The following is a 22,453-nucleotide window of genomic DNA, read 5'->3' on the forward strand; positions in this document are numbered from 1 at the left end:
GTTGTTTTTTTATTTGAATTTTATTTATTTTGAAGTTTGTTATACCATTTTATACATGCAAGAAAAAATAATGCTAAAAAAGTAACAAAACGTTTACAAAAAAGTCTGCATATGCTAAAAATAACCAATAACAAAAACTTAATTAAAATAAACAAAATTAATATAAGAGTATGTATGACTTTCTTTTCTTATATTCTACCGTTAATTCTTGTATATACAAAGTTCTACGTTTAATTTTGAATCTTTTGTGACAATTTACAACAATCTCCGACGACAGACGGTTTAATTCTATGTTGTATATACTTTTTATGTTGCACTGTTGTGCACACAGTTGGAATAAAGTATTTATATCTATCTATTTACCTATGACCTCCTTTATATTTCTGTTTAAAACGTCTGGATCTTGAAATGGTCTGGATGAAGAAACATATTCAATTGTTACTGCTAAGCTTTCGACCTATTTTAAGATCACCATCAGAGAAAAACAATCTTTAATATGTCTACACTTCGGCAAAATTAGGAAAGTTTAATTTTTCTTGATTATAAGTTTTCTTGACTTTTTTACGGTAATTAAAATATCGTCCAGACCAATTTCATCAGGAGTCCAAACTATGTAATGTCCTAGGTCCATTCCTTCATCAAAACCACTCTTAGACTTCTGCTCCTAGACCCAATAACTAAGCCTTTCTAGACCGCAGATTGGACTACTTCGAATAACTGGCAGCGAAGATTCGCTACCGAATAAACACATTTAAATATCTATTAATTAAAAACTCATCCATCTCTCTGCGTACGAAAACTGCACCCACAAACTCCTTATCTCCTCTCTTGTGTTTCTCTATTTCGATTATGGCTTACAATGGACCTACCAGCGAGCTTTTTAACAGAGTCAAGATAATCATGAATAGCTTTGTTCTTCTGACAGTGTTTCGATTATGAAGGAATCAAGACGCTTCCGTATTCGCAGAGGCGAACTGTTGTTTGACGGCAAATCTTTGTATACCCGACGTTAGCTCAGGGATCTTAAGATCCTTATGTAAGTCCTTATTCCTTACGAACCAAGATTTTCTCTGACAGTCAGGCAGCTTTCAGGGCATTAGCCTCATGCGAGGAGAAGGCGGAGAGTGTTTGGAAGTGCATGGAGGCCCTGAGGGAAGTCAGCGACATTAATGACTTGACCCTAGCATAGGGCCCCTGGACATTCGAGGCATAGAGGCAACGAAAGGGTGACATATTGGCCAAAAAGGGGGCCAACATGGACTCTCTGGGCTAAGAACCCTACTGCGGCCTAGCAGCCTGCCACAAAAGAGGATATATCTTAAAATTGATCCGTAATGAGGTCAAAACCTGATGGAACAATACCACAGGTATGAGGCACGCGAAGAGATTCATAGAAGGACCAACCGCAAAACTTACAATTACTGCTAGGCAACCGCACCCGAACCAAGATTCTGGTCGGACTCCTGACAGGGAACTGCCACTTAAGAAAGCACATGCACCGGATTGGTGTACAGACAGCAGAAACACTGCTAGGAAGAGGAGGAGACCGCAGATCATTTTATGTTTCTGCGAAGGTCTATGTAGGTGCAGGTTCTTGCAACTAGGACAAGAAAAACTACAAGCCAGATCCTACACCAAGGAACCGCTGGCGAAGATGAGAAGGCTGGTTTAGCCTGAAGCTTGCCAGTGAGTTATTAACAGAGGACAACAGATCTCTTTAGGTCGAGGTTCAGTAGGCCTTGTGGCCGCCTCTCTCATCTCTATCCCTATCCCTACGTACCAAGATGCATTGACCATGTTACGTAAGATTTTATTTTGGAGTGTTTGTAAAAGTTCGATATTGCTACGCCATAGTTGAATATCATATGTCAACATAGTTATGTATAAAACATCACACTTGTTTATATAGTACAAATTTATTTTGTATAATAATTTTGGAGTCGGGTCCTATCAACCAGTATACGTTAAACCTATTTCTGATTTTTTCTTATTTTCCTGCTCTTTCCATTTCAATGAGGCATCTAAGGTCATTCCAGGATATTTATGTATAGTTAAATTGTTTAATTATATGTGAGTCATCATGTCCCTTTTTTTTATTTATATGCACAGATTTATGCTGATTGAGCCTGATTATTCTCCTTTTTACCATTCGTTTCCCTTGTTCAAGCCTTTTGAAGTATTTTGTATGAATGGAGACGGTCGGTCCTGCTGATATCACCTCTTTGTCATCTGCTAACGTCAACTCCATCTTCTTTCCTAAAATCTCTTGTGTATAACAAGTAGTAGTGGACTTAATATGCTACCATGTAGCACAGCTGCATTTATTGTTTCTTTTCTGAATATTGATCATCTTGTTTTGCTCTAAAAGGTTTCCCAAGTAAGATCTGATAATACCTCATACTGCATTGGTAGCATGCCTTTTAGTTTTTAGGTAAGGGATAAAAGAATCGGCCACAAGGCCTACTGCACCTCGACCTGAATAGATCGAGTATTCCCCTGTTTTTTATAACTCACTGGCTTCAGGTTTGTTAATTAGCCTCCATAGCTTTGCCAGCGGCAACTTGGTGCAGGATCTTGGATTTTCTTGTCCTAGTTGCAAGAACATGCACCTACAAAGACCTTCACAGAAATATAGAATGTGTTCTGCGGTCTCCTCCTCTTCCTACCCAGTATCTGCACAGTGTTTCTTCTGTCTGTACTCCTATCCGGTGCATGTGCTTTCTTATGTGGCAATGTTTTGTCAGGGTTCCAACCAGAATCCTGGTTCGTTGCGGTTGCCTCTAGTACTTTTGTATGGATGGTCCTTCCATGAATGTGGTATTGTTCCACCAGGTTTTGGACTCATTAAGGATCCATTTTAGGATGCATCCTCTTTTGTGGTAGGATGCGAAGCCACAGTAGGATTCCAAACCCAAAGAGTACATGTTGGCCCCCTTTTTGGCCAAAATGTCAACCTTTTCGTTGACTCTATGCCCGGAGTGCCCAGAACCCATGCCACCGTCAGGTCAATAATGTCACTGACTTCCGTCAGGGCCTCCATCCAGTTCCAAAGCAATGAGGTTTGGAACCGCATGTGTAGGGCCGTTAGTGCTGCCTGTCTATCAGAGAAGATGGCTATCTTCCGGGAATGTATTCCTAGCTTTTTTATTTCTCGGGCGCAGTGTTCAATCGCTGTGATTTCAGACAGGAAAACTGTAGCCTAGGTTTACCGATAGTTCGGTCTTTGAGTTCATCCTGAAAATTCCAGCTTCCGTGGCCATGTCGGTTTTGGAGCTGTCAGTATACCAGTAGGAGTTTGCCTTCAGCGGTTGTTTGGCCCATTCTTTCCGTTTTGGTATCAGTACCTTGTACTTTTCAGTAAAATTGTATTTTGAAGAATTGGCATCAATTGGCATGCCTAATATGGCATCTGCCTGTATCTCCTGCCTCAATTTCCATTATTTATAGTAAATTACAATAATGCACTAAATTTAGAAAGTTAAATGCATCAATAGATTTAATCAAACGGTGATAATTATATTAAAGTATCATTTAAAAGGGTCAAGCAAATAAACGGCTTGAAGTTGTCCTTCGTCTTCGTCTATTTTTTCCTCTTTATTCACACCTGTTTTTTCAAAAAGGGCCTAATTAACTTTTCGACCGGGAAAAGGTTAATTGTAAAGATCAATAGATTTATGTTGTATTGGAGTACGGAGGGTAGGTAGTAGGGCAAGGGAGCCTGGCTGGTAATGATTTTCTCCGGGAGGGGGCTTGTGAATGGAACTCTCCCTTTAGTGGGTCATGGTTATTGATCTCGGCCCCGCATGCGCCTGACAGATGGTTGCCGGCATATTTATTATTTACAAAAATAATACGACCGGGTTCTTCCAAATGCGGAAAAAAGGAAAAGGGATCCCGCCGAGGACCCGTGCTCGACCGAGGAACCCGGCCGCCGACGGGGCGCAGGCTTCCAACCCGCCCTTAATTTTAGCCTTTCGCCCTTCGCCCTCAGGACCGCCGAACCGCCAAAACCCTTTTAAAGTTCTCCTATTCGGAAAAACTGGAATAGCTTAATTCAACTGAAACCGGACGAACACAAAATTTTTTAAAATAATTTTCAGATTAAACTTCACGCCCTTACTCAAATATGATAAATCGATTATGAAAATAGCTTAAAGACTGGATAAAAGTACTCAAGACGGTTTTGTTTAAAAAAACAACTTTCGGTGTTGATATACTAATTGCAATTCTAGCCATCATGAACAAATATTTTTAAAGTACTTCAACATTTCATATAAAAAAATTATAATTCTATAAGTTACAATTTTTTTCTGACTGCTATCATTCTAACGGTTATTTAAGCCCGTAAGTTACAATTATGTTTCAAAAAGAGCAACAAAAACATCAGTATTTTTTTATATTTGAGCAAACCCTATTTGTAAAAAATATATTATGCACGATTATTATTATTACACGTAGAGGAATAAAAGTATATAATTCATAAACCATTTTGCAATAACTAAAAGAAAAATCGTATTAGATGATAGTTTTAAAGTTCTACTCTTCAGAAAAACTGGAATAGCTGTAATACAACTGAAACCAGACGAACTCACATTTTTTTAAAATAATTTTCAGATTAAACTTCACGCCCTTACTCAAATATAATAAATCGATGATGAAAATAGCTTAAAATCTTGGTAGATGTTCTCAAGACGGTTCTGTTTAAGAAAAGAACTTTTGGTGTTGATATACCAATTGCAATTCTAGCTATCATGGACAAACAATTTCAAAATATTTCAACATTTCTTATCAAAAAATTTGTAATTTCATAAGTTACAATTATGTTTAAAAAGAATCAACAGAAACATCAATATGTCCTTATATTTTTAATAAACCCTATTTGTGAAAAATATATTATGCACGATTATTATAGTGACACTCGTATAGCAATAAAAGCATAAGATTTATGAACAATTTTGCAGTATCTAAAATGAAAATCGTATTAGATGATAGTTGAAATCAAAGAAACATACGTTAAACAATGCTGTAAAGTATAAAATGAATACAATTAAAACACTTTTTTATGTTTAAAATGTTTAAAGGATTCGAACCGATTTCTTCATTTTTTCTTTTATCATAGCTCTCACAAATTAAAAACGCTCTTGGAGATGATAATTTAACACCCAGGTCAAAAATATCTCAAGCATTCATTTATTTATACTAATCAATCAAATGCTAATAATTCATCGTTTCTGATCTGAAAAATAACAAAAGTCATCCCTATTCCTAAACCTAATAAAGATCACGCCCTGTCTGGTAACTATTGCCCAATATCACTCCTTCGAAAAATTGCAGAGAAAATAGTACTGCAAAGAATTAGGCACGTTTTAAATGAAAATTATTATGCCTTGCCAATTTTCCTTCAGGCCCATACATTCTATTTCCATGCAGCTGGCCAGAGTGGTGGATATGATTCTCCATAATTTTAATATAAAAAGCACGTTGAGATGGTAGTGATGACGTGGAGACTGTGCTTAGCGCAGAGGTCTTGTATTTAAACTCATCTTATCTATTCGATAACTACGTAACATATTTAATTGGTAATTACCTAAACTTAATAACCTAGCAAACATTTGCAAAGAATGATGGCATAGGGTCACCTTTAAAATGTATAAAATCTGAGTTCCCCAAGGGTCTGTTCTTAGACCAACCTTATTTAACATATTTATAAATGACTTTTGATGGTAAAACGTACAGCTGAACCGGTCCTTGAGGATGATACGGCCTTTTTAAGAGCCTCCTATAGGGTTGATTCTGCAGAGAATTATCAGTAATGTTATGAAAAATGGAGAATCAGACCTGATGGTAGCAAGCATGAGGCAATACTGTTTACTCGATGCACACATTGTCAATCATGTCAAAATAAATAAATCGCTTAAACCATAGGCTTGGAATGTTTCCAAGGGATTTCAAACTTAATTCTAGAATCATTGAAAAACAATGCTTAAAAGCATGTGCCATTTTAACTTTGCCCGTTCTTTAATAAGCGTACGTGAATGGACAGTAAAATAACAAACCTATTTATGAACCCATACATGTTTAGCGGTCATAATTGATCTATTTATTTCAATTAATGATACATTTTATCTAAAGTCTTGGTTGAGATGAGAAAGTTAGTGTCTCGAGCGCGATTCGAACAAACAACCTTCCGCTCATTTCACCGCTGCTCTAAACCGCATGATCTATCGTGGCTAAGCTCTGATCTCAAATGGTCAGAGCAGAGGTGTATTAAGCCGAAGGTCGTGAGTTCGAATCCCGTTCGTAACACAAACTTTTTCATCTCAACAAAAACTTCAGATAAGAACTACAATTAATTGAAACTATTTATCAACTCTAAACATATGTACATAAATAACTTTCGGTACTCCCATTTGAATTATGTTTAAATCCAATTTTGCTAAGCTCCAAGTAGTACAAACTTCAGTTTTCAGATTAAAGGAGGGTTTTCCACATAGGCTACATGCATGTAACACTAAACATACTAGCTTAACATATTTTTATTTATAAAAGGGAAGACTTGAACTACCGCTAACATTAGCATAAAAGACTTAAGCACTATTGGAAAAATAATGAATATGTGTTTAAAAAAATGTGCCCCTGCCAAAGTACCTGGTACAGGTTTAACAACAAGTGAATTTGTGTTTGTATTGTGAATTTGTACTTTATTATTCTTATTGCCTTTTTTTATTTATTGAACTCATTTAACTATCTAATGCTGTGATAATACCTTTATTGTTTTGTGTAATACTTGGAATATTATCCTACATTATTTTATGTTTAATGTATATGTATTTTAAGATAAAATGCTTATATTTAATGCAGACTAGATGACAAAGGTGCATTCACGTCCTAGGACCAATATTGAATATAACTATGTAAACAAGATTAAGTAAATCAAACATTATGTGCAATAAAATTCATATATTCATACAATACTCACAAAACGTTAAGACTATTAAATTTTTTAAAAAATAACAAACTTTCTAAATTCCAATTTAATTTTATCTATCTACATTAATTATGAAATATTACAAAACATACTACCTGTAGAAACTATATTGTTTTTAAAGTCACAATTGCAATCCAAATTAAAATTTTACTAATATTGAAATTCGTATTTTTTTAAATTTGGTTTTTAATCTTTAACGGTTTGAGGCTATGTGAAATAAAAAGTGATCTTATGAAGCCGGTTACAGCTGGTTGATAAGGCAGGCAATTGAATTGTTATTGTTATCAACTTGGGGAGATGGGTTCTATGACTTCGTATACTATGTCGTTCCGGTAATAATTCTTATTTTTCAGTATATTTAACTTGTTGAATTGATGGCATGTTGGGTCCTGCGCTGGCCTTTAGCTTCCATGGGCAAAGTTGATCAAATGTAACCTATGGATGTCAGACGTTTACGTCAAAGAGCGTTCGGATCGCCATAAATCTGTTCTTCAATATCTAAACCAATAATCAAAACGTTGGAATTTATTTTAAATTTTTATTATGTTTATGGTGATGTTTGAATTAAAGACGGATTGAAAAAAAAGGCCTTCGTTAGTGAAGATTCTCATTTGGCTCAAGCTTTTTTGGAACCGCAGATTCATATTCGACCCGTAAAACGCTGTATTTTTAACCTTGTAAAAAAAATTCCTGTCTCTCCATGGGTACAAGTATTGCGTGTTTTCTCTTCTGGATATCCTAATGGCATTATGCTGAGGGCAGATCAATTACGTATGCCGGAGGAAGAAATAATTGTGAAGGAACTGCCTTCCTGTGTGTGAAATCCGAAATTCTGGAATGGACCATACTTTGTCGTTATCTATAGTATATCGCTAGTGTTCTTTGGCCGCTGTAATTGAATTCGACTTCCAAAGAGATCATTTTCTCCTGAAAATGAAAAACAATAGTTTATCATCCATCTTTTTGAATAAACTAATGCACTAAGAGTCATAAGAAATTGGTAACCTTGAGACAGATCTCTCTGCTTCGGATGTCGATTTGGTTTCGTTCGAACCTACAACACGGACCTCAAGAGTTTCAGTGGGAAAAGCGCTTTTAATTTGAACGATTAGCCTCTAAATATTTATTGTTGAACGTCTATCTCAGCATGCAAATACATAAATTTATAGAAATTGATTAGATAAAGGATGACACAGCTATAGTAAAGCTAAAATACTCGTCCAGAGAATATATGATTCAATGCTGGAGTAAAAAGTCTTTTTTTCGAAGAAAATTCTTTTACTTTAAATAATTTTATTTGGGTGCATTTTAACATGCTATAAATTTTGGTATCTATGACTTTGCCTACTGCATCCAAGTGAGGTTTCTGATCCTTTCGACTTCTCTCTACGAACCATCCCTTTGCTTGCTGAAGGCCCTATATCACTATCGACTGTAACCGCTGACCTCGATTTTAAAGGTGTGTTCACCAAGCTGTCTGGTCGAGTTTTATTCGATGTTTGTTTCATGTTTAAATGAGATGGCATCTTTTCTATAGCGTGTGTTTTTCCCAACGAAGCAGCAGATCTAGTCACTCCTAGTGGATCTTTGAGAAGTTTAGCCTTAGTTTTATTAGACAATTCACTTTCTGAATTCCCTGCTGAGAACATGTGCTCTTTTGCAAGTAAAGTCGGTTTGCCCGCTGAAATCCCTGATTTTGCTTCAATGGGCAGTTCATTGTTAGACGAAATTAAAGATTTAGCAAGAGGAGGGTTAACGACTACTGAAAGCGTCGGCCGTGGACCTTGTTCTGTTGAAACGTAAATCTTGCTCCTGCTCTTTGAATCTATAGCACGCCCACTGCCCATAATTACTGAAGTATTACTTACAAGTGGAGGTTCTATTTTCACCGATACCGTCGGCCGAACGTCTTTTGCTACTGTAAGGTAAGGTGAGCTAACACAAGATTGTTCTCTTACAAGGATAGGCGCATTCGGTGTTCTTTCAGCACAGGCTGCAATGTTTTTTGTAAACAGCGGTTTCTCATGGAAAGGTTGTCTAGGGACTGAACACTGTGCCAGGGGGTCGGTACGCTCAGAAGTGTGCGTAGGAGCAACAGAGGGCTGTTTACATACTGAAGCGGATGCCGATTTGTCAAAATCTAAACTCTTAGCATGTGAAGCCGACTTTTCCAGGGGTTTTCGATTCACAGAGACTCCTTCCTGCGGTGTTTGGGATTTTTCTTGGGATAAAACAGCGTATCCAGTCGACTCTTCAGAAGGTTCCGTGCTAAGGGAAGTCGACGAAGTTGCGACACATGTCTGAAGCGTTGGCCTAACAAGTCGTTCGGTGGAGGTTGAATAAATCTGAACGGGCTTTGTGCTTTTTACATCCGAAGAACTTTTTCCACTGTGCGTTTGAGACGAAGGGGGTGTTTTTGTGTATTCGATTGCAGCAATCGGCGCAGGTACAAAGTGGGGCGAAGTCAGTTCGTTTTCGGCTGGTTCTTCAGTTTTCACAATTTCAGTTTCAAGGTGAGGTTTTGATAGCGATTTGACCGACTTCTCTTTCACCAGTTCTGTGCTTTGTTGTTTCCTACAACAGTCAAAATTCCGTTTTTCCGCTTAGAAACAACAAGATGGTGAAAAGAGAATTTTAGTCAAATAGGACAATCATAAAATAATAAGCTCATAATTAATGAATTAGTTAAACTACATTTGTATCTGCACTTTGTCAATAGTACGAGCTAACCTGTGGGAATTACACTCCAAATTTTGCAAGATACTCATTTATATTTTATTTTTCGGCATCACTCTAATATACAAAGTATTTTATTACAATCAATGTTTAATTGCCTTTTAGCCTTATGATGTTGGTTAACAATCTGACAATTTTTATGATGTTTTAGTAAGCATAAATGAAGAACATACGTTTAATAAAAAGTTAATTTTTCTATTCATACGAACCATCTCTAAACATTTTCATTTCCAAATATTGTGCATTAAATTGAGCGTAGAGCATAAAAAACAATTTCAGAAAAGTTTATTTAAGTTTAACATTATCGATAACTTTCATTTATTTTAAAATATTTTTATACAATTTACTTCTAATACAATATTTAAAAAATATTTGCCCCCAAAAATATGTGACACAGAATCACATTTTCTGTATAACAATTACAAAATTTTATTTCTTATCAAATTGCGTGTTGTATGAACATGTTAATAAAAGCCATAAAAGTGCATAACAAACACCCTTCTAACAGTGTTTTTTTATTATTATTATCCTTAAAAAATGAACTTACCGAAAACTCTTATCATCGGCGATTACTAAATGACGAACAAATTTTACTTTTTTTAAGTCATGACATCTTAAAAACATAAAAATGCTCGAACGGAGATGAATATATATGAAAATTTAAGTTTTTACCGATTCCATAAAACTGATCTTCCTGAGTGAGATAGTGCGACGGAGTATGACTATCATAATTACAATTTTACAAAATCAAAACAAAATCAATAATTATTTTTGTAGTATACTACAAAATAACGTACGGGTGATGATTTGGTAGTATTAATTAATTTAAAAAACTCGTTTCACAGGTTTTTTAGTGTTTTGACAATGGACGTTGGGAAACAGTGATTAGAATTTCAGCAGACAAGTGTGAAATACAAATGCGATTTACTGTTGGTCCACTGGCTCATCTTGTTTTCTGTATTGAAACGGTCTTTGGGCCATGTATTCGCCTATTGCTTTCACCATATCTTCGTTTATGTCCCGCCTTTGGTCTTCTGATTCTGGCTTGAGAATTACCGCGGACTGCTTCCCCCACGACCTCCACCCATGGTTTTTTGAGTTGTACTTTTCGCCTTTGTAGGGCGCCGGCGTACGCAGCAGCTTTGGGGATTCTAGACAAAAAACCATTATATTATAATTTATTATGTTGGTATAAAAACTAAAATTGTTTCTCTCCTGACTATCCTCGAAATAACCACTGAAAAAGTAGAAAAAGGTCAGGTTTTAAGGGTGTCGTGAAATATTGGGTTAATCTGAATACGATACTGCAATTAATGAAAAAGTATTAATCATGTTCGCTAAATTTTCAGTACATTTTAGTATATTATTTTTAAATATTTTCCTAATTTTTCCCATTCCATATATTTTAACTAGCTAACTCAATAAATTATTAACAATCTTGCAATAACTGAAAACAGTATTATATGTAATAAACAAATGTTTTTAACAAAAATGATACCATCTATTGACATTTTTATGTACCAAAATAAACTTAATTTTGATCAAATTAAGACAACCTTTTTACACCAATGGATTAAATTATACTCTCGAAATATCACTCCGTCGACCACGACGAAAAATTAAACACTCAAAAGTATGAAAATACATACTTTAAAGGCGAACTTCTTTTAAAATCCATGTATATCGCGAGAGTGATTTAATAAAGAATATAAAATACAAGTATACAGAACATTTTGTTATAAATCATGTTGAAAATGTTTCTAATTTATTTATGGGGAATATGCTGGGTAAAAACTTGCTTTCATCTTAAATCAACAGTTATTAATTATCTTTTTGATTTAACATTTTACTTAATAAATTCACTAGTTTCGTGGTCCGCTTGACCAATTAATATCTTACCATTAATTAAGGTTTTCAATTGAGATAAAAAAGTCAATGGCACGAGCGGGATTCGATCGCACGATCTTCGGCTTGATACGCCGCTGCTCTATAACTTGAGCTATCGTGACCTCAAAAAGGAGGGAAAATTCAAAAGGTGTGATTGAGATGGGAGGTTGGTGTCCGAGTGGATCGAGGTCACGATAGCTCAAGTGGTAGAGCAGTGGCGTATCTAGCCGAAGGTCGTGGATTCGAATCCCTCTCGTGCCATTAACTTTTTTTCATCTCAACTAAAAACCTTCGCAAATTCCAAAAATTCCACCTATCGCAAAAACTGCTTGATCAAAACATCCTCACTAAAAATCAAATATAAAGCGGAATTGGTTACGAAGTTATATAATGGTCTTATCCATCCAGCCGCTTTGGCACCGGAGGCTAGGTAATTGTAGCCTACAAAACAACCAGATTTTAACACCATATTCCTCTCACTCACTCTTAAATACATTCTTACTTATTTACATATTCATTCAGTTAAGTTAGAGTACTCAAAGATATTCCGCCATCCTCTAAACATATTATATAACCAATCGATCCTTTCACAGTACACCTTCACGCTAAAAAAATACTTTCAGTCTCAATAAACTCAACGAAATATGAGACAAGATATATACAAAGTATATGCAGTAAGATAGTCCTATTTCCTCCAAAAATTGAAACAGAGGACCCTCTCATGCGCTACCATGCTCAAGCACTACTGTCATATCGGTGTTAATCCAACGCTATGTAGTAGTTAAAGTGGACACATGGAGCAACCTTTCTCTACATGCCGGACGATTGTGCGGTCTTTGGCCCAAAACTAAGTTTCCGTGCGTCAACCGCACATGGCCTAATCGTGTGAGTGTTACGCTTCTGCCAATCTGGCCCATCGACTCTGCTAATTTATTTTAAGCATGTCCATTGATACTTTTGTTTCTTGTCGCTTGATCGAGGTGAACATGTCTGCAGGTCGGGAAGAATCGGCCTCACCCGCCTCTTCTAAGAAGTCAGGTCACATTACAGCTTTCATATAACCTAATTGAGATTCAGTGGAGTACTTAATATTCCGCGGTGGCCTTGTCACATTACACATTCACACCAATAAATACACTCAACACACTCTTGAAACACAAAACTATCAGTACTGATACAAATTAAACAACCCTGTTTCGTCCAAGAAACAAAACAGAGAGTTTGTTTATTAAGTTTTTGATTATAATAGTTCAGATATAATTCAGATTTAACAAGTATATAATTTGTGATTATATATAATTTTGTTCATGATTTTTCATTTTTACTTCGTTTATCTTTTTTTTTTCCATTTGACAATATTTAATGTACGTGCCACGTTATTTTGATACGATAAAACGTCTATACATACTTGATGTTAGATGAACCGAACTTTTTTGATTTTCGTGAATAATCTGGATCTCCCTATGGACAAGAGTATGAAAAAATAAATTCAATTGTTATCTGCCAAGCTTTAGACCTGTTTTAAGGTCATCATCGGGATTGAAAAATATGTAAATCTGAAAAAAAGTACACAGTTTTACATAATTAATTTTTTTTTTTTTTTTTTTTTTTTTTTTTTTTTNTCATCAATCGTTTCTAGGGTTAATTTAAGTTTTTTATCAATTGTTAAGTGCTTAAATGGTGATTTGCAGATGGATTTTAGTTCCGTTAGTACTGGATTTATATTTTTCAGGTTGTTGATAAATATTGGTGGAGGTTTCTCTGGTTTATCGGCTTGATTAGGGATTAGCTGTTCGGCTTGAGATTGAGAGTCCATTGATTCCAACGGCGCAAATTTATTTTTACTAAAAAAAGGCGATTCATCTACCTTGCGTTTTTTAGGGTTGGCGGATTCATTTCCTTCCATTTTGGAGTATGAAGAAAGCAATACTCGCAGATTTATCTCCTTCTGTGTTTCGTTCTTTCAATCACAGTTGTTTACGTAAATACACGAGTGCGATCCTCACTCGACCAAGGTTCGATAACAACTGATAATTAATTTTGTAATAGGTTTTCCATGTTGTGCATAGCAGTCTCAACAATCCCAAAAAAATTTAAAAACGTTATTAAACATTTAAAATAGATCGAAAGTTAAGCAGATAACAGTTGAATTTTTTCATCCACACGACTACACCTAGAATAGGTTATAGCGTAGTTATTATAGTGAATAGTTATACAAACTACACTAAAAATTATTCAAAATTAACCGTGCAAAATGCATCTGTTTATCTTTAATCAATCAACCAATTTATTTTTACCCCAACGAGTATTATCTAACCATACAGTAATAAGAAGGCACAAATTGAGATCGGCAATTATTTAAATATAATCGTGGCGAATGTTTCTGTTTTGAACTAACAGATTGGTAGGGTCACAGATTTGGACGTGGCTTCTTTGGTGATTTTAGCCTCCAAAATATCGAAAACCTTGTGCATAGGCCATGATTTCGCTAAAAAATTGGAAGTTGAAATTATCCGTTTTTTGATATTTTTATTTCGCCCTTCTACTTGATCAAATCAACTATGTGAATATTAACAATTTATAGCATTTTTTATGTATATTGCTATAAAAATATTGTCAATGTTGTCAAAGCTTATCAAAAATCATAAGTTTTCTTAAAAACTAGGTCATTCATTTTTTCGTAGAACTAATGTAAAATTTCTTTTCAGCATCTCTAAAGAGACCTCTAAATTGATGAGATTGAGACCTCTAAAATTGATTAACACCGATTTCTGCGAAAGTCTGTATCTAAGGGTTTTGTAACGTTGCAATCATGAAACTGACAATGACGTCAAGTTTTGACTGGAAATGTAGTAAAGTGAATGCAATTACTTAGTCTTACTTGTCAATAAAAACTCCACTTTTCCAATAACAACATGTTCATTATAAATAGTCTTAAGGGAAATTAATAAATCGGCCTAATGAAGGGGCTTTTGTCAAAATCTAATTTTAGTCGCGAAAATAAATGATCATGAATCGTTTTTTATAAATTTAAAAAATATTATTTTTGGTGTATTAATTTCATTGTTGGTTAAGATAAAAACAAAAACGTTCTATGACGCAGAATATTCTAATTTGGTGTGATTTAAAAAGATAAAGTAGCATTTATTCATGAGCTGAAGAGTGCATGAGCTACCGAAATATACAAATTAAAAAAGCAAGCAGCTGCGAGTAATTTCAAACAAAATAAAAATATCCTCTTACCATGTATGTTTTTAAACTTAACGCAATTAATACAAATCGAAAGAAGTGTTTATTAAAAATTGTTAGATATTGATGAATTTTGCATACCGACCTAGAATAGGCTAAACCCGCACAACGTCTGTGTCATGCCGAACTGTTGGCCCGTCTTATTTATTTTTTTTAATTATTTTATTTGTACCCTTACTTACCAGCACTTTTTGCAAATTTGATCATAAACCGTTTTTGCACACGATCACGGCCCTAACGCTAATACCATCGCTGCAACCGGAAAACACATGCCAAGAGAATCCAGCCAATGCAGGCACTCAATGTGAAGGGTTAGGGGGCAAGGAGGTTTATTTATTATTATTATAGGTTATTTAGATGAATAAGCAAAATATAATTATTTGGTATGATTTAAAAAGATAATAAGATAAAGATGCCAAGAGAAACCAGCCAATGCTGGCACTCAATGTGCAGGGTTAATGAGCAAGGTGGTTTATTTATCATTATTATAGGTTATTTAGATATATAGACAGAACCTTCTAAGTTGGTATGATATAAAAAGATAAATAAACAAAATACGGCTTTTATTGCATGTTTTAACAAACTTTCTGTTAGCAAAGTAGGTCAGAAAATGGTCAAAACTTGCCCTCATTGTCAGATTCTTGATTCTAGAGTTATAAAACCGTTAGGTACCAGCGTTCACTGAACCCAGTGTGAATAAATTTTTTGACTGATAATTTCGACGAGCCTAAGTCGTGATTGACATTCCTAGTGCACTAATTTTTGTTAAAAGCTGGTGGACCACTTTTCGTGGTAGATAATTCGTTTTAAAAAGGGTGTAAAGTGCATTTTATAACAAAACATAAAAATCGGACTACTATTTCCATTTAAGAAACGAGGTTAATTGCTGACAAACAATTGTGTCATTTTTATATTTTCTCATAGAAATATTTTATATATTTAGATGATACATACGTCGTTAAAAAGCATATATACTTCTACTTTCAAATAGTCTGTTTGACGTTAAAATGCTTTTAACCTTTTCCGAATTATAGCCGTTTCAATCACACATTCCGATAATGATTTCTTAAAAATCGCAAAAATTTGAAGCGTCATGAAATCGATAAATTTAAATTCAAACAAAAATTAACATTTAGGGGTCTCTAGTTGTACTAAAATGAAATTTCATATTCTTGGATAGCTTTTCCGATATTTCTATTTCACTCTACATAAAAGAATTTAATTTTTAAACGTTCAGTTCACCCATTTGATTTGAGCAAGCAGAAAGGCGAAATAAAAATATTAAAAAACTGAAAATTTCAATTTTTAAAAAAAGTTTTTGGCGAAATCAGGGCCTATTCACAAGAAGTGGTGTATACATAGAACAACTAAAAAAGTTTAATCCAGATCGGTGACCTTGTCAACTTGTCAAACCGATCGACCTGCCATTAAGGCCTGTATTCTATGTTTTCAGCTAGATTTTGATACATCACCATGTATCTACTAATCATAAATGCATTCAACAGTAAAACTGTAGACATCCAAATTGATCAACAACGGTTTAAAAACAATCTTTGATGTCTATCTTTTTCTATTGAATTTTACTTGTTTGCTTTGACCAATTAACCAAACATTTAGACCTGTATTTGATATTATTTAGCTATTTGTTAGCTAGCTATTGTTTTTTGTCATTTACCGGGCCCAGTTGGCATGGACGAATCGTTCCCTTTGGCCGAATTCGACCGAACGCAGGGGAGCCAATGGAAGATACGTCCCATTGTGATAAGCGGACTGTTTCCCTGAAAGTATTTTGTTTATTAAATTTACTATTTTCTATAAGTGACCATACAATTTACTCGACTTACCCTCCTCCTCTCCGCCTTTACTTCGGCACTGCCAAAATCTGAAAAATGTACAAAATTGTAACAAACAGACCAAGCAACCAAAGAATAGGAAATTTATTGGTTGTTACTTTATTTATTTGCTCTTTCTATGGGTTTATGACTGAAAGTCATAATACGTAAATTAAAACGGATTTTTAAACATTCTTTAAGCAATAATTAAAGTTTTGAGTTCTATTTATAAATGGGTAAAAATGACAAAACTAAATTGCTCAAAAATAAATAGGGATAGAGCCAATTTTGTAATATTTATTTCTCAAGCATATTTATTTTATTTAGTTTCTAAATGGCATTAAAATTTATTAGAAATGATTGTGTTTTACTGAAGGAAAATTTAATTAAAGGATTTGGAAAAATTACAAAATAAAAGGTCAAAACCCGGAAGCTTTCTTTTTCTTTATATTTCATCCGTCATTTGACCTCCCAAAGATCCAACTCGTAACATTAATTGCTGCGGGTCGATAATTTCAATTTCATCTTGTATTTCGTCGTCTAACTTCATTCTACGTGCCCTGAGGATGGCGATATAAGTCGCCGAAAGCTCGGTTGAACCCGGAAGTTGTTCTCTTTCTTTTTATTTCATCCGTCATGACCTCCCAAAGATCCAAATCGTAACAAAAATAAAAGGTTTATTAATTCCATAATTTTGAATTATTATTAATTCCATAATTTTGTTTAATAGGAACAATCATTTTTTTAAACAATTAATACCGTGTATAATGTCCTCTGTTAGGTAAAACCTCTGTGCACCTGTTAGGCATACTGTTTATAAGGTTGTCACTAATTTCATAAGGAATTTCACTCTTAGATGAACGCTCCACTCAGTTGTGTTCACTGGCTGCGGAAGATGATCGAAAACCCTTATCTACAACGCATCCCGCATGTGCTCAATGGGATTGAGGACTGGTGACAATGGAAGAAGGGGCAGATGGGAAATTCCCAGGTTTTCTAAACTTTGAACAACTACTCTGCCTCTATGAGGTCATTGTCGTTCAGAAATCGAAAATCCCTGCCAATTAGATCCTTGGTTTGAGGGATGTATTCCTCGATTAATTTCTTGGAAGTTACGGACTGCGGTGAGATTGCCTTCAGCAGTGCAGTTCGTCCTCCAGTAAATCCCAGCCCAGACCATTACACCGCCCCCTCCAAACTACAGAAAGATACGCGAATCATCAGTAAGCATAACAGCATTCAGGTGTTCTCTTCGAGGCGCTCACTGCACCATATTCTCCTGAGTTTCTGGTGGCGGGCTGTTCCTGCAGGTCGTCTCAAAAGGACAGTGAAATGAGGATAACTATCCACAAAAGATTACGAATCGTTTGTGTTGATCTTGATCTTCATGTTTACTATTCTTAAATAAATCCGTTATTAAAAATGAGGATTAACATTTATTTATTTTTGGTTTGAACTTTCTATTTTGTTTTATCCAACTAACAAGACTATATTGGTTAATTTATTTAAAATTAATTTAATAAGAATAATTTACAAATATCTTTTTTGAGCAGTTTAGACAAACCATTTGTATTCATTAAAAAACAAAAATTCCACGTGAATAAATAATGTAGTAGTATTTGACATACAACTGAACTTTGACAAAACCTTGCAAGTCATAGATAGTAGACACTTTTGGAAGAATGCTGGGTCTAGGAGGAAACAAGTCATACAAGGTTGCGCAGAAGTGGGAGTGAGACTCCACAGATGCCCGTTTTGAGGAAACTTATCACGGTAGAGAACATAAAAACAGACTACAAAAACTAAGTCTGAAAAGAAACAAACGCGACATTCCGAATGACCTATTCGCGTACATGTGGCAGGGCAGCACGCACAGATTATTGATCCAATTTCTAAGGGCCATAAATATTTTTAATTGTATATAGATTATATCCATATATACATTGTATACAACATTGTACATCTATATTGTATATAGATATATTTATACGCTCATGTAAGTGATATGTGTTATTTGTTGGAATGAATTTATTTATTAGCGTGAATGGAAGGGAAATACTCCAAATTACCCGAAGAATACCGACAAATCTGGGGTGGTGTGAATGAATGTAATTTATTAGCGTGAAAGGCGGTTTATCACAAACTCCTCCGAGAAATATCAGAGTACTTTGAGGTTGTGTGAATGTAATTTATTAGCGTGAATGGAAGGGAAATACTTCAAATTACCCGAAGAATACCGACNATTTATTAGCGTGAATAAAGAGGCTTATCCATAATTATCCCAAAGAATATCTCGTATTCTAAGGTAGTGTGAATGTAATTTATGACCGTAAATTTAAGGGCTTATTTTTAATTACCCGGAGGAATACTAAATACTCTGAGGCAGTGTGAATGTAATTTATTAGCGTGAATAAAGAGGCTTATCCATAATTATCCCAAAGAATATGTCGTATTCTAAGGTAGTGTGAATGTAATTTATTAGCGAAAATTAAGAGCTTATCTCCAATTACTCCGAGAAATGCCAAGTACTGTGAAGCAGTGTGACTGGAATTTTTTCGCTTCGATTCGTAATCGTTTGATAAAGGCCTCGCCAAAACATCTTGTACTTCATTTAGGATCTAATGGAAAAGATAAATATGCGCTGAGATCCACTACCAGGCCTCCTATTGCTAAACGCTAAAGCCCGGGAGACCATGCACTGAGGAACGCCAATTGTCTCTGCGATATCCACTTGCCGGTGACCTCGAAGACTCATTGTCACAATAATATTGCGACCTTCTGGTTCGAGATGATGTCTTTCCATGGTTCAAGAGAATACATTTGGATTAAAATGGAGAAAAGCCGAGAAAAGGTGTTTATTTACAAAATGAGTAATTGATTGACATCGAGGATTCAAATGTGCGCTTCCCGAGGACCAATCTGAAGCCTTAATGAATTCCGGAACATTCTCCTCCAGCCACTGCTGAGTTGTTCGGGCCTTGTGCGCAGGAGCCGAGTCCTGTTGGAAGACCCAATGAGTTCCGGAAAAAAGATTAGTACTTAAGGGCTTTACTACTTTCTCAAGGATGTCTTCTTGGTAATTTTTCGCCCTTGTTTTGTCTCCTTGCTCACAAAAATGGAGTTTTGTGGTGCCATCGTAGCAAACTCCCCACCACACCAAGTGGGGATTTCAAGCCTCTGGACTACAAGGTGTGGTCCCATCTTGAGCTTATGGCATGCCACAGGAAACAAGCCAATTTAGGGAGCCTCAAGTCCGCTCTTCTAAAAGCAGTTGAGAAATTTCCTCAAGACGTGTTGTGTACTGCCATAGATGATTGGCCCCGAAGACTAAAAGCTTGTGTGAAGGCAAAAGGTGGTCATTTCGAGTAATATTATTTTATTTCAATCTTAAAAAATATTGGATGTTTTAAAATAAATCTCTTTTTCAAATTATCAAGTTTCTCTATTCCCTAATGGCCCTTTTTCTTGTAACAGAACTTATGGCAGGACTACGTATATATATATAATNCCCTCCTTTTTGCCATTTTTCAAATGTCGTGTAATCTATTTGATTCTCGGCGACAAATGAAATGGCCACGGAGAGCTTTAGTGAAGTATACTTCATTTTAACACTCAACTTAATCAATTGAATGATATTAATTGGTCAAGCGGACCACGAAAACTAGTGAATGTAATTTATTAGCGTGAATAAAGGGCTTTATCCATAATTACCCCAGAAGAATATATCGCATTCTAAGGTAGTGCGAATGCAATTTATTACCATAAAATTAAAGGTTTCCTTCCAAATATCCCGAGGATTACCAAGTACTCTGAGGCAGTGTGACTGTAATTTATTAGCGTGAATAAAGGGCCTTATCCATAATTACCCCAAAAGAATATATCGAGTTCTAAGGTAGTGTGAATGTAATTTATTAGCGTAAAATTAAGGGTGCTTTCTAATTACCACGAGGAATACCAAATAATCTGAGGAAGTGAATATGTGAATGTAATTTATTAGCGTGAATGGAGAGGCTTTGTCCCAATTACCTCGAGGAATATCGAGTACTCTAGGGTAGTGTGAATAGTTGTTTGAATGTAATTTATTAGCGTGAATAGTTGGGCTAATCCCCAATTACCCCAGTACTCTGGGGTAGTGTGAATGCTAACCAGACTATCATGTGTTTATTCTGTGTACTTGTGTTTTGCCTAATAATAAATAAAACCTAGAACAGAAAAAAAAACATTTAAAAAATCGCACATAATCCGTTTAATACGATACAACGGTTGAGTGAATATCTTAACTGGCCAATTTTTTTAAATCTTTCCGCTATTCAGACGAAAATAAAATACATTTTTTTATGTAAGGTTTTGGTTGAAAAGAAAAATCTAGTGCCACGAACGAGATTCGAACCCATGACCTTCGACTTGATGGCCAATTACTTGAAAGAATAATTAGGTCAATGACCACTAAATATAATGGATAAAATATATTGTATAAGTTTCTTTCTAAAATATCGAACATTACTAGGTTAGGGTCTCATTAATTAAGTATCAAAGTATAAATACAAACCTAATCACACAAATGCATTATTTATTTCACGTCCTACATATCACAGGGTCATCTAATCAAAACTCACAAATTTTTAAATGATTGCGTTAAAAAACGAATCTATTCTTTCAGATTAACAATAGAATTGATCGTTTTAACGTTATAACTCGTGTCGTGGAATAATTAGACCATGACTCAAATTTCTACTGTTTAAAAATAAATTTCCACTTACTTTGTGACAGTCCACCTTTGCTCGTTTACCGACCTCCACCCTTCCATTCCTTCCTTCACACGTTCCGCGGCCACGACCATTCATGTTTTCAGCTTTTCTGCCCAAGGACCAACCTGCATCAGGAAACCGTTAACCCTCGAGGGGGGCCGAAAAATTTTAAATGAACCTGACCTTGCTCCGTTTATGGAATGCATCGTGTAGTACTTTTGTGGAACCTGTTTTAAAATAACTGCCCTTCACAATTATTCGAGTAATTAATCAATTTCAAAAACTAAATGGGTATTTTCCATGTCGAGCATATGTTTACATTAGGTGAAAAACATGTGGTGAAATCTGATCCAATCGATTCTAGAGGTGATTGAATGAGCATGCCTATTAAATTAATAAAAGCGTTTTCCTAATTTTAAGTCGTAAAAAGTCAAAGACAATAAAATTAAAATAAAGCTTCACTCATTAATCATAAATTGTCCATTTTGATATTCATTACAACGATTTACTTTAAGAACAGTAAAACATTCTTCCATTTTGACATTGCATAAAAATGACTGTGATACATAAGCATACGGACACGCTTGAACAGAGTAGAGCCCATTACTTACCCTCGCAGTCCATAAGCAATTTCAGCTTTTATTTTGTTTGTTGTGATCTACAAACAAATTTGAACAACTAAGATCCACCTAATCTTAATTACTGTGTGTTGTTATGTAAAAAATTATAAATGGGATTTGAATTTGGAATTATATAAGCTCAAATCTGCACATGTATGTACATACGTACACAATGCTGAGCCTATCATATCTCTTAGCCCACTGGCAATTACAGCATTTGTAATTCACAATAAATTACCAGCAGTGCTCGAAAATCGCTCACCTCGAATTTTGGCAGTTCGGGGTCAGACCACCGGGATGCTGTCAACAGCTAGATCTTTTCAGCATCTCACTCACCTTTCACACTCTCACTCTTAAGTACATTCTTTTCATCCACATACCATTCACCCACAA

The 22,453-nt window shown here is 35.2% G+C and overlaps 1 protein-coding gene across 2 annotated transcripts; it reads right to left on the reverse strand.

The window, feature by feature from the left end:
• Positions 1-7,992: 7,992 nt before the first annotated feature.
• Positions 7,993-21,784, reverse strand: LOC106666339. 2 transcript variants are annotated; one of them, XM_014393455.1, is made up of 7 exons: positions 21,624-21,784; positions 21,453-21,565; positions 16,705-16,742; positions 16,536-16,638; positions 13,020-13,072; positions 10,653-10,875; positions 7,993-9,562 (listed from the first exon to the last, which is right to left on the reverse strand). In XM_014393455.1, exons 2-7 carry the CDS (start codon positions 21,530-21,532, stop codon positions 8,305-8,307), a joined length of 1,755 nt encoding a protein of 584 aa, XP_014248941.1. In that variant the 5' UTR covers positions 21,533-21,565; positions 21,624-21,784; the 3' UTR covers positions 7,993-8,304. The 2 variants fall into 2 exon arrangements, with proteins under 2 accessions (XP_014248941.1, XP_014248942.1); XM_014393456.2 differs by lacking the exon at positions 13,020-13,072 and having other exon boundaries at positions 8,246-9,562.
• Positions 21,785-22,453: the final 669 nt, after the last annotated feature.

This window comes from Cimex lectularius, unplaced genomic scaffold (assembly GCF_000648675.2).
Source record: "Cimex lectularius strain Harlan isolate CLEC.00 unplaced genomic scaffold, Clec_2.1 scaffold124, whole genome shotgun sequence".
Classification (NCBI taxonomy): Eukaryota; Metazoa; Arthropoda; class Insecta; order Hemiptera; family Cimicidae; genus Cimex; species Cimex lectularius.

Coding starts and splice junctions, on each gene's coding strand:
- LOC106666339 (XM_014393455.1), bottom strand. CDS start 21,532: ATGGTCGTGGCCGCGGAACGTGTGAAGGAAGGAATGGAAGGGTGGAGG. Junction 16,639..16,704: donor TAAAGGCGGAGAGGAGGAGG/GTAAGTCGAGTA, acceptor AAATACTTTCAG/GGAAACAGTCCGCTTATCAC. Junction 9,563..10,652: donor GATGAGCCAGTGGACCAACA/GTAAATCGCATT, acceptor TGACTGTTGTAG/GAAACAACAAAGCACAGAAC.